Source organism: Eumetopias jubatus, unplaced genomic scaffold (genome assembly GCF_037043125.1).
Source record: "Eumetopias jubatus isolate StellerSeaLion01/CBP00866 unplaced genomic scaffold, mEumJub1_p1.0 scaffold_9, whole genome shotgun sequence".
Lineage (NCBI taxonomy): Eukaryota > Metazoa > Chordata > Mammalia > Carnivora > Otariidae > Eumetopias > Eumetopias jubatus.
The window spans coordinates 124,180,240-124,193,322 of record NW_028274815.1 but is presented as its reverse complement, the minus strand read 5'-3'; the positions used below and the strand labels follow the sequence as shown (position 1 = coordinate 124,193,322).

General features: G+C 45.0%; 1 protein-coding gene across 1 annotated transcript; it reads left to right on the top strand.

Moving 5' to 3' along the window:
* The first annotated feature begins 5,531 nt into the window (after positions 1-5,531).
* On the top strand, positions 5,532-6,536 carry LOC114223165 (heterogeneous nuclear ribonucleoprotein D-like). The gene has a single exon (XM_088026272.1). It carries the CDS (start codon positions 5,556-5,558, stop codon positions 6,480-6,482), a length of 927 nt encoding a protein of 308 aa, XP_087882398.1. The 5' UTR covers positions 5,532-5,555; the 3' UTR covers positions 6,483-6,536.
* The last annotated feature ends 6,547 nt before the right edge of the window (positions 6,537-13,083 follow it).

The window sequence follows — 13,083 nt, the reverse complement described above, 5'->3', positions numbered from 1 at the left end:
ATAATTTTTTACTCCTGTCGTGCCGGTTAAAAGACCGGTTCTCTTACCTGGTTGCTTGCGACGTCAGTGTCCAGGATCCTCTTTCATGTGCTCAGGTCCCTGTTCGGGCGCCACTTGTCACGGCCCACGTGCAAGGTCGAACAGGGATGAGGGTAAGAGAATGAAACATAAAAGTATGGGAACAGGAGGGTTGCCCACGGGGATGCCGCGAGCAACAACTTTATTCTTACTTACACACTTTATATAAGTTCAGGTTATATAACAATAGGACATAAACAAGTTCCACAGGTTTCTCCCTGCCCTCTCCTGGCTCCGTCCCGAGTTTTTGGTTCAAGGCCAGGTTCCTCAAGCGCATAGCTTCTTCCCATGCCTTCAAAGGGCCCGGTGCGCTATTTTTCAGGGCTTATCAATAACACTGTGGTTTTCTTAGCCTAAATACAACTCGGGCTAGCCAGTACCACATGTTCTTGTATGGGGGCAGTCAGGTGGCCATGGTTCAAAGGGATCAGGGAGCCTTTGCTCTACCCGATTAACCCCTTTGTTGCTCATGGCTCCCGACAGTTTTGCAGCTACTGCCATCGTCATCCCTGGGGCACATTCTGTGGTAGAAGGTCGAAAATTAAGGCACAGTGCGGTGTGCTGTCTTTACCTCTGGTGAAACTGGGAGGCTTTGCCTGGCCTGATGGCAAATTCCCATTTCCACTCTGCTTCCACAGGTAAGGTCGCCTTGCTGAACAGCCCTCCTCATCAAGGGGACCAGGTGCAGTCCCTGCTTATCCCTGAGTAGCGGATTTCAGTTCTCTGCCAGATTGTGGAATTATTCAAAGAAGCCAATCATATCCTCACTCTGTTGATAATACAGGCCTGCCTCCCACAGCCCTTGGTGGTTCACTCTGCTCCAGAGTACAATGCCCATGTAGCAGGTGTGACATGCAGTGTCCTCCTCACCTGGGCTGTGAGTATATGTGATCAGCAAACTGCCATCCATCATATCCATCCAGGGTCGAGCGTTGTGTATTTGGCCATCCATCCCCATAACCCTGGGGCAGGAATATCTCCCCTACCAACAGAGTGGTTAAAGCATACACTCCCCAGCCATGCCTGACAGCTGTCATGTTAGGTTCTCTGGAGAATGGAATGTGTCTCGGTTTAATTCAATCAAGCCTTTGAGTTGCTTTGACCAGGTTCCCCTTAGGCTGGGTCAGAGAGCACCATTTGGGGACAAGCCTTCCTGCTCTCACCTCTGAGGTCGTTTTCTGCTCCTTCCCTGATCCAGGGCACAAGGTCGAGTACCTCGTGAGCTCTATTAGCAATCTATAGGCCCTCCTCCTCTCTTCTCTTCAGAGGCACTGATAAAATCAGACCTCGGCGGGGAGGGGGCTGGCTTGGTGTGCCAGCATCCCCATAGTTCAGATGCTTCTTTTCTCGATGAATGAATGAGCAAGAGGGAGTCATAAATGTGTGATAGGGAACTTGGCTTGTTGTTCCCTAGGGGTGTATATTAGTTATGATGAAAGGCACTGTACAGCAGGGGTTGCTGGTCCTCTGCCTGCATCCCCTACCCTGGAGACTCTTGAGGATGCTGATGGCTTCCTATGGCAAGTTCCTGCAACTCCACCTGAGGGTTTTTGCTGCCTGAAGAAGCTTGTTGGTGCATGGGGCAGGTTGTAATGCTGAGAAAATTACACCCCTGGGAGCAGCACTCAACCAATGATGCATGGAAATTGGTGGGTAGAACTTCAGCTCCCTCACCCCTTAGGTGGAATAACTCTAAGGTATGTTCCACGTCAGCACTGAACAATAGAAATACAATATGAACCATAAATGTGAGCCACATATGTTCTTTCAAGGCAAACAGAAACAGGAAAGATCAATTTTAGTAGTATATTTTAACGTGGTATATCCAAAATATTGTCATCTTGATCCATAAGTGATATAAAAATGATTAACGAGGTATTTTATTTTACTTTTTTTAGTACTAGGTCTTCAAACTCTGGTGTGTATTTTATATCTACTCTACACCTCACTTTGGACTGGCCACATACCAAGTCCTCAGTAGCTCCATGTGGCGAGTGTATTGACCAACACCATCGCTAGATCTCTACCATCTCCTGGAGGTTCCCTGGAGGGATTAAACAAAAATTCCCCACAGTGGTAACTGTTGATTAATGTCCCATATTTGCTTCCTTCCTTTCCCTATCTCAATTCCCCACTCTCCAACTAGAGGTTTCTAATAGCACCTCCAGAATCAGGGTCTGCTTTCGGGGATCCCTTCCTAAGACGGGCAGTCATGAGACCATGGATATTCCAGAGAGTGGCACCAGGACTCCTGGGTGAAAGTATCAGGAGAGTTATTAGAGCAGCACCAGAGCTGTTCTTTCATTCATCCATCCATCCATCCATCCATCCATCCATTCATCCATTCACTCACTCACTCACTCATTCAGAATTATGTATTGAGCTCTTGCTATGTGCATTGCACTATGCTGGCCACTGTCCAAAAGAGGAGTGAGTATGAAGCTCCCCATTACAAGGGATGGTCCAGGAAGATTCAGACTGGCTTCTTGGTGGAGCAGCTCCACAAGGACTTTATGAATCAGACTAGGATTTTGATCACATGATGTCTGGCATCCTTTCTAGCCTATAGACGTTGCCTTCCATGATTCATCTGTGCCTCTGAGAAGCTTCTCACGTTGCTAATTGCCTGTCTCCCATGGCACGCTGCTCCCTAAAACTGCAAATCAAGGTTTTTGTGACATTTCTTCTCTAGCAGTGACTTGTGATTAGGTTGTTGTTCCTAAAAAAGTTTCATCCCTCATCGTCTTTGCAATTTCCCTTTGATTTTCTTGTTTGGCAAATTGCGGTTCTCCAGATAAAGACTGGTTTGGAGCCTATTCACTTTCCCCCTTCATTACTCAGCTGGAAAACACACCTAAGCCTCCTGTTGCTGGAAGGGACCTCAGAGACCATCTGGCTCAATGTTTTCATTTCAGAGATCAGGGACTGAGGGCTGGAAAGGGAGAATTGCTTGCCCAAAGCCCCATTGTAGAGCAACAGCACAGCTGAGATGGAAGGAAAGTGTCTGATATCTCTGCAGTCTCTTCCCCAACTTGGCCTCAGCCATCCTAGCTGCCATCCATGGGGCTGGCCAGGCCCTAGCCAATGCCACACTGGGAGGTTGAATACACTGCAGGAGGGAACTGGTGTTGTTCCTGGTGGTTGAGAAGGATTTTAGTCCTGAATTGCTCTGAGGCCTTTGGGGGAGGTCACACTTGAGTTAAGACTTGAATCAAGATTCTAGCTCTTCCTCTGATGGCCATGGGACTCTCACTGGGTCGCCTTGCCTCTCTGGGCATCAGTTTCTACTTCTGCAAAGTAGCAATGATGACCATAATTAACTGTTACCACACTTTGATCTGGTGATAGAGGACAAATCAATCCTTGTCCCAGCCTGCAAGGTCTGGCCTCTGTTGAACTCCATGATTTCCTCTCATGCCAACCTGTCCTTTGGTCTCAGGACTCAGGCCTCTTGGGCTTTTTCTCGGTCTTCCAAGCATGCTGGAGTTTTCCTGCCACTGGGCCTTTGTCTATACTGTTTCTTGTCTGCTAACAATGCTCTTTGAACCACCTCTTTAACTGCTCATCTACGTAATGGCTGCTCATCCTTCAGATCTTACCTCAAGAATGACCTCAGAGAACACTCCCTGGGCCCCCAGATGATTCCAGGCTCCCCGTTACATCACTGTGCATCTCTCTCTCAGTGCATCTGTCTCAGTGCTTCATTAGACTCTCATTGGTGTGATTATCTGATTTTTGTCTGCCTCGTGCATTGGACTGTAAACTCCATGAGGGTATTCTTGGCACTTAGCATCCAGCCTAGCAGATAGAAGATGCACAATACATATTTCACTGAGGTTTAAATGTTAAAAGTCCTTTTGAAATATAATTGTTCATCTAATCCTGTGGGTCACCTTGTGAGGGAGGGATTATTATTGTACCTTGTGGCAGAGATGGTATTGCTTACCAAAGATTCCATTTGTTTTCTTATATTTCTTGGCTCCTTTGGAGTTAGGCAGAGCCAGGTGACTAGTTCTGGCCAATAAAATATGAGTGGGAGTCAAACATATCACTCCTGAGGTAGTAATTTAGTTCTTCCTTTGCTGTATGAATATAGATGCCCATGTTCCAGATGGTTCTGCTACAAGATGGTGGAGACTCTGTCAGTCTGTGTGACTGTGTTGAGCAGAGCTCCTCACAGGCTCACCTTGGATATTATGGACAAGAAATAAATTTTTGTGGTGTAAAGGTATTGATTTTTTGAGCTTTGTTTGTTATGCAGCAAGGCTTAGTGGGTTGTGACTAATACACTCCCATTTTTTTTCAGGTAAGAAAACTGAGCCTCAGAGAGGGGAGGTGACACGCTCAAAGTCACTGGAGCTATGGTCAGAGCTGCGATTCTGCTCCTGGTGGTCTCATGGGGTCATGTGGACAAAGGTAAAAAAAAAAAAAAGTCTATAATATTGAAAACTGTAAACTGCTGTGTAAGATTTCTAAGAGGTTTTCCGAAGGTCTGGTCTAGGGGTTCCGTGGCCCACATTGCAGGGTGGAAGTAAGGATACAGAGATGCCACCAGGACCTGCTGGTCTGGAGAATCTTGTGCTACCTTCTGAGTCTGAGGTTCTTGCTTCACAGAGACTAGTGAGTGGCAGTTGATAGCTGTGAACATCTAGCGTGAACAGACTAGTGAGTGGCAGTTGATAGCTATGAACATTTAGCGTGAACACTGGCCTACTTCCCAGCCCTCCTTCCTGTCCCCACCTTGGGGCTCTTTTGTCCTAAATGCCATAAGTTTTTTTGGGTCAGTTAGTCCAGCTCTTTACTAGCCATTATGGCCCCCGGACGTGGTGCTCAGCCAGTGGTCACCCAGTCTACGTGGGAGCACATTCTGCATTTCCAAACCAGACCGGAGGTGAGCCAGACTGCCCAAACTGGACCTCACAGTCCTTTTTCTCCAACCCCTCCTCACTACCAGCTCTCACAACACAGATGCCAGTCCAACCAAAAGCCTCTCAAAAGAAGGGACGTGCATTCTGGGCAGAGGAAATAGCTTGAGCCAAGGCAGGGAGATATCAGAGAACTTGGTATAGCAGAGACGACAGTTATGAATCAGTATTTTTAACTTTCCCTGATTCTACAGGGAAGAATTCTGGCCTGATTGGTCAGCTCCTGAGCTCACCTTTGTTGTTTAGAATCCAGGTAAAGTAAGAAATGGACGGAAGGCACCAAAGCTGTGAGAGGGTTAAGGTGGTCGACTCAGTAAAGAGCTAATATGGGAACATATGGAGGGGGCAAGAAATAGAAAAGCCTCATGGTCTGGAGGTTGAGAGTGAGAGTGAGAGAGAGAGCGAGTTTCGGGGAGATGCTATGTGAGAGATAGTGAAAGCAGCAGTAAAGAGGAGGTTTTAAAGATGTTTGTTAAGAATTAAGGATGCATGAGCTCCATACAACGCTCCACCGCCGCTGCTGCTGCGACCCGGACTGCGCGCCAGCACCCCATGGCCGACAACTCCGCCACCATGGAGGACATGAACGAGTACAGCAACATAGAGGAATTCGCAGAGGGATCCAAGATCAACGCGAGCAAGAATCAGCAGGATGACGGTAAAATGTTTATTGGAGGCTTGAGCTGGGATACGAGCAAGAAAGATCTGACTGAATATTTGTCTCGATTTGGGGAAGTTGTAGACTGTACAATAAAAACAGATCCAGTGACTGGAAGATCAAGAGGATTTGGATTTGTGCTTTTCAAAGATGCTGCTAGTGTTGATAAGGTCTTGGAACTGAAAGAACACAAATTGGATGGCAAATTGATAGACCCCAAAAGGGCCAAAGCTTTAAAAGGGAAAGAACCCCCCAAAAAGGTTTTTGTGGGTGGATTGAGCCCAGATACTTCTGAAGAACAAATTAAAGAATATTTTGGAGCCTTTGGAGAGATTGAAAATATTGAACTCCCCATGGATACAAAAACAAATGAAAGAAGAGGATTTTGTTTTATTACATATACAGACGAAGAGCCAGTAAAGAAATTGTTAGAAAGCAGACATCATCAAATTGGTTCTGGGAAGTGTGAAATCAAAGTTGCACAACCCAAAGAGGTATACAGGCAGCAACAGCAACAACAAAAAGGAGGAAGAGGTGCTGCAGCTGGTGGACGAGGTGGTACGAGGGGTCGTGGACGAGGTCAGGGCCAAAACTGGAACCAAGGATTTAATAACTATTATGATCAAGGATATGGAAATTACAATAGCGCCTATGGTGGTGATCAAAACTATAGTGGCTATGGCGGCTATGATTATACCGGGTATAACTATGGGAAGTATGGATATGGACAGGGATGTGCAGACTACAGTGGGCAACAGAGCGCTTACGGCAAGGCGTCTCGAGGGGGTGGCAATCACCAAAACAATTACCAGCCATACTAAAGGAGGATGTTGGAGAAAACAGGAGGAGATTGCTAAAGTTAGCCCATCTTGCAGGACGACATTGAAGATTGGTCTTCTGTTGATCTAAGATCATTATTTTGTAAAAGACTTTCTAGTGTACAAGACACAACTGTCCAACTGTATATAGCCGCCAATTAGTTTTCTTTGTTTTTACTTTGTCTTTTGCTATCTGTGTTATGACTCGATGTGGATTTGTGTTTATACAAATTTTATTTGTATGATTCCATGTTAAACCTCAAATAAATGCTTCCTTATGTGAAAAAAAAAAAGAATTAAGGATGCATGTCTCCCTTTGAAATTCTTGGAGAGGCTGAGTAAATATTTGAAGTACATTACATTACTTTTTGGTTGCTGGACTGCTTCTTTCAGTAGAACACTGGGTTGAGACTGGACCAGGTGGCCCACATCCATACTTGGGTTACATGATGTTTGGGATTGGACCTGTGAGCAGCCAGTGTCAAGATCATGGTCGAGGGCGGTACTCAGGGTGGAGAATATCAGGATGTGAAGCTGTAGGGGAGGTTAAGAGTCGTCCGAGCAGTGCTAAACTTACTTGAATTCCCGAGGGCCTCTAGGTCACCCAGGTCCTGCCTGCTGCTGTGTTCTTTACCTAGTGATTGTGTGTGGGAGTAATAGTAATAATATTTGCTCGCATTTGCCATTAACTTACCACATACCTGGAGGATTTCTAAAAGCTTTACCCATATTTTCTCTGTAATCCTCACAACCACCCAGTGAAGCAGGTATTATTATCACCTGTATTTTGTAAGTGAAGGAATCGAGGCATGGAGAGGCTAAGTGATTTACCCAAGGTTACACCCCTTGGAATTGGTGGAGCCTGTATTTGAATCCAGGTAGTTTAACTCTTAATAACGATAATAAGGTTCAAAGCAATTGTTTTTAAAGGGAGAGAGGCTTTGGAAATCTCTGCAACATTTCCCCTATGCTTTATCCTCTTTCATCCTTTCCCCTCCCCTCTGTCTTTTCTAAAGGACTTACCATAGCATTATGTGAGTTTATTGGATTTATAATATGGTTTACAGAGGCAACAGTTTTAGTTAAAGAAAATTGGCTTCCTTTTCAAAATGTCATGTTTCTCATTTTCTCTCAGCATCTTGGGCTTTTTTCAAGCTCCCCTCAGCTCCTAAGTCATTCAGAAGCATGCTTCACAATTAGAATGCTAGAAACCCTCAACCGGCCAATTTAGGTTTTGTGATTTGTTCAATAGGACACTTAAAATAAACCCAGGAGTTGATTGTGAAGGAGAGGACTGAGTGGGAGCTAGAGGGGAGAGGGAAAGAAGCAAGTGTGAGGTAGTTGGAGAGATGAGGGGCTCCATTCTCCATCCATAAATGATTCAGCCATCTGTTTACATACCCTTCCAAAGGTACGGACATCCTCATTTATCCCTCCCTCCATCCGTCCATCCGTCCATCTGTCAATCCAATCAGATCCCTGTATATTCTTCATCCGTCTTGGCTTTGGCTCATTCTGTAGCACCTCAGTGGGATGATGCTCATACTAGTTATCAGGAATCCATCTGGAATGGCTGATCCATTACCATTTGCTGAACATCCTCCACATACTGAGAATTGTTCTAGAGAGTTTATAAGCATGAAGGTGTGTTTGTGTTCCTAACATTCCCAACAACCCTACAGAAGTGAAGCTCAGAAGAGTTAAATATTTTCCCCAAGATCACACAGCTAATGAGAATCAAAACAGAAACAGGGAAGGTGGAGGGGGGAGGGCTGGGAACTAGCCCAAGGTTTGCTTCTGACATGGGCTGGGTTTTGGGGAACTGACTTAGAGAAGATAGAGACACAGGAAGTTCAGTCAAGTGGGGCATGCACTAGTATCCAGAGGTATATCAGCCAGCTATTGCTGCATAACAAACCACCCCCAAATTCTCACTTCTATCTCCCAGGAAATTTTAAGAATTTGGAGGTTCTCTTCTAGGAGCCAGGAACAAAGGCCAGGATCTCTCCTTGGGCAAAGCTAAATTCTTCACCACATGAGATTAAAGTTTGAGAAGTGTTGTTTAGGAAGAGGGGTAGAAGAGAGGTGGAATCTTGTTTCTTTGATCCTTGGATGTCTTTTCCTTTGGGCAAGCTTGGGAAAAGATGGCATATTAACAGCTTCTCCATCCACGGTTGTTAAACTTTTCCCTTCCTGCTCCTTATTCTCCTCCTCCAAAGCAGAGTTCCTAGACTTGTTCTTCTCTATGGACCCCTCCCCGCCAACAGTCAGGTGAGACCTATGGACCTCTGCTCAGTAGAAAGGTTTTAAATGCATAACAAATACACAGGATTCCAAAGGAAACCAATTATATTGAAAGATTGTTATCTAGGGGCGCCTGGGTGGCTCAGTCAGTTAAGTGTCTGACTCTTGATCTCAGCCCGGGTCATGATCTCAGGGCTGTAAATTTAAGCCCTGCATTAAGCTCCACACTGGGTGTGGAGCCTACTTAAAAAAAAAAAAAAGAAAGAAAGAAAGATAGTTATCTAAATATTAAGAAAACTATTTTGTGAAAAGTGTTCTTTATCAACACTTTATCAACCTAGTGGAGATTTTAAAGTGGTGTTGAATGTAAATATTTCAAAATATCTGAAATATATAGCAGCTGTTAGGTGATGTGAAAAAATCCATGGGTTTAATTGGTGAAAGCCCAGGTCCTTCTAATACTACTTGTGGCTTGTTGCCTATATTCATAATGGAAGAAAATATTAAGCTTCAGTCAGAGGTTAGTGGGAAAAAAAACTAATTTGTTCCTGCCCAAGTTCATAAATCACTTAATTTTATCCATAGACCCCTAGAACCCAGGCGAAGAATCCCTGCTGCAAAGTCTTGCATGATATGAACTTATTTTAATTGGATACTGAATGGAAATTCAATTCGTTTTGAGAAACTTTTGAGAAGTTTGCAAGAGTCATTGAGATAATTAGAAGCACCCTGGAGCTGTGCACAACTTGAACTGGGACTTGGTGTACCAGTGCCTCGTGGATTTATGGATAAGTGGGAGGGAGGTTGATGGCCTATAATCCCCTCTCTGGAAAGCTATATTGTGTGGCATGGCTCAAAGGTGGGCATGGTTTTCCTATTATCAGTAATGACATTTAAATTTATTCAACCCAAAAGCATTGGCCCAATGCCAGGGTGAGGATGGAAGAAAAATAAATGAAAATTAAGAAAAGCTGAGAGAAAACCAACTGTGCACAGCCTTTGGGAAATCCATTTGTAGCCACCCAGAGTCAGTGAGTCCATCTGGACAAAGCCAAAATTTCCACACTTTTCAAGACAGAAAAAGAATGGACGAGACCCAAGAGCAAGACTAATGTTTTAAGAAAAGGCATTTCCAGCATGACCCACAAAGATTTTGATTATGTTAATCAGTTTTTTAACATAATTTTCACTGGCACTGTCAAACCTTCCACTCACAGAAGGGTTTTCCTCTATGTTCCTTTTTAAGGGATATGAAGGCAGACGTTGAGTGTCGGATGCATGCCAGTGCTGTCAGAGCAGAGCATTTCCTCAGGAACACAGGGGCCAGGAACCCTTTCAATGTTTTTATGGAATTGGCACCAGCCCCTGCCCCGCAGGTGACAGACAGGTTCTAGGCATGGATCTCCTTAGGGACCCAGTCAGGATGGAAGCCTAGTGGTGAGGTTGGGGAACATTCTTAGCGGGACCTCTTGAATTGTCAGAAGTTTGACAATGCGAAGGTGAGAGGGAGAGACCTTCCTCTCTGTGCTTAGGCCAACTTGCTGTCTCAAAGCCCACCTGACAGCCTGCACACTAACATTTGAGTCACTGGAGGCTTCCTGAAGACCCAGGGAATGGAAGGCAGGGAGCCCTGTGGGGCATCAAACCAATGTATGCTGCCCTGGTGCAGGGCTGAGCCCACCACCCAGAGCCCCAGGAAGAGATGGTATTAGCACTGGAGAGGAACTGAAGGTGCATGTTACCCTTTGAAGGTTGGGTTGTTCCTTAAATGCATTGTGTCCAAGATGGAACTCAACCCCATAAATATTCCATCACTCCGCATCCTACCATTTTCATCTCCTAATTATCTTTGGAATCTATCCGCTTCTCTCCATGTCCACCAACCACTCCCTAGTTCCAGCTGCCATCAACCATCTCCAAGCGTCTAGAATCTAAGCAACTGCAATAAGCTCATCACTGATCTCTGTCTCACTCTGCCCCATTGCCTTGGTTTTCCTATGAACCTTTATAAGCAAAGGAGAGAAAATGCGTTGTTGAGTAGCTACCATAGTTTAATTCTTTAATTAATCAATTCATTTAATATTTGTTGAGTACTTTCGATGTCCTACAAGTTCTTTTTGGAGCCTGTCCACCTGGGATGTGTGGTTACCCTGTCTCTGGTGGCCTTAAGCATTAACCTGCAACCATTGCAAAGTTCAGTGCCCCCATTCTTAGTAAAGGGTGATTATCAAAGCTTAATCATTTTACTTTCTTGTGTAGTGATGAAATATTTAAAACAGAATGAGGAATTTGGAAAGAAGAAAACCAAGAAACTACCACCTCAAACTAACACACATGAACATTTAATCATATTTGCTTTAAATATATATATGTATATATATATTTAAGGTTTTATTTATTTATTTTGAGAGAGAGAGAGCATGAGTAGAGGGGAGGGGCAGAGGGAGAAGCAGACTCCCCACTGAGCAGGGAGCCTGATGTGGGACTCGATCCCAGGACTCTGGGATCATGACCTGAGCTGAAGGCAGGCAGTTAACCAACTGAGACAGAAATATATATATATATTGAGAGACAGAGAGAGAGAGAGAGGGCGTGCACACATACACACAAGTGTAGGGGGGCAGAGTAGAGGGGAAGAGAGTAATCCCAAGCAGACTCCTTGCCCAGCACAGAGCCCGATTCGGGGCCTGATCTCATGACCCTGAGATCACGACCTGAGCTGAAATCAAGAGTCAGATGCTTATTTGACTGAGCCACCCAGGCGCCCCTGCTTTGAATATTTCTTAAAAAGGTAAGTAAAATGCTATGCACAATGTTGTAAGTGCCCCTTTGTGCCCCTCCTTAATCCTGTTCTCCAGGTAGATCCTGTCCTCAATTGACATATTCTTCCTGCTCATGTTTTAATATCTCTCTCTTTGCCTTTGTGAATTTAAAAAATTAACGTTAAGTGATACCATGCTGTAAATATTTTGAAGCTTGATTTAAAAATTCAAACATTGGGGGCGTCTGGGTGACTCCGTCGGTTAAGCATCTGCCTTCGGCTCAGGTCATGGTCCCAGGGTCCTGGGATCGAGCCCTGCGTCGGGCTCCCTGCTCAGCGGGGAGTCTGCTTCTCCCTCTGCCTCTGCCCCTCCCCCTGCTTCTGCTGTTGCTCTCATATGAATAAATAAAATCTTGAAAAATTTCAAACATTTAGTTTTAGAAATTCATCCATGCTAATGACATAGATCAAGTACATACATTTTAATGGCTGTGTAGTGTTCCAGCCTGTGAATCCATCACATTTTGCCTCTGTGTTTCTCTACTGAGAGATATTTAGGTTGTCCATACTTTTGTTTCTGATGACAAACAAAGCGGCAGTAAACATCTTTATATCTCTCTCCTTGAGCAAACACAGGATATTTATGTCTACAGTCTTTACCAGATACTGACAAATGGCTTTCTAAAGAGGCTATCTTGTCATGTGGCAGGGAAATTCTAGGACTGGGGATCAGGTGACTTAGTTCTAGTCTAATTCTGGCATCTACTCACTGTGTGACCTCCAGCTTCCCCCTCCTTGGCCTCAGTTTCCCCATCATTAAGATGAATGTCTGGACTAGCAGATTTCTACAGTTCCTTCTCCTGAGCTGGCTACAAAAAGATGTTTTGGGGAAATATCTGCTCTCCTGGAAACAAAGAAATGTCCCAGAGGTGAGTTTGCTGTAAGCCCCAGAGAGGGGTTTATTGTGGAAGGCAGTTGACACTTTGAGCTCCTACCAAGTGTTGGACACTTTTGTTTTTCATTTACTTGACTCAGGAGATTAAATGGTTTGTTCAAGACCACAGAGCTAGGAATGATCAGAGCTAGACTTGAACCCCGGACTGCGGGATTCCAGAGCCTGAGTTCTGCTTTTGCTCTGCCACAGGGCAAGTTCCTTCCCAACACCCCCATCTGGGTTGTTGGAATGGTGTTCTTGGGAGTCAGTGGGCAGGCCATTGATGCCAAGGTGCCCCAGCCTTGGACCCTGCCCCAGGAATGCAGAGCTGAGCCTAGTAGATGTGAGGAGGGTGTAAGAAGGAGCCCTCCTTTGGAGGGAAGAGAAGGAGCAAATGGGACTGAGCCAGAAGCCGAGGACACCACAAAAGCGTGAACTCTGAAGGCATTTATCCTCTGACCACAGCCAATGAACCAGTGAGGAACAGGCATCAATAAGAAGCAAATTAAAAACCAGCTCCAGTTAATTAGTAAGCACAGCTGCTTGCTTTCCTGCATTCAATTTCAGACTCACATTATGAATTGCCTCCCTGGAGAAACCAACCCCTCCTCCCCCAAAAAAGGCTTTGATCCAATAAACCAACTTTTAACGGAGCAGCATCTTTC

Bases quoted from the DNA above. Each gene is read 5' to 3' on its own strand.
- LOC114223165 (XM_088026272.1), top strand. From the start codon at position 5,556: ATGGCCGACAACTCCGCCACCATGGAGGACATGAACGAGTACAGCAAC.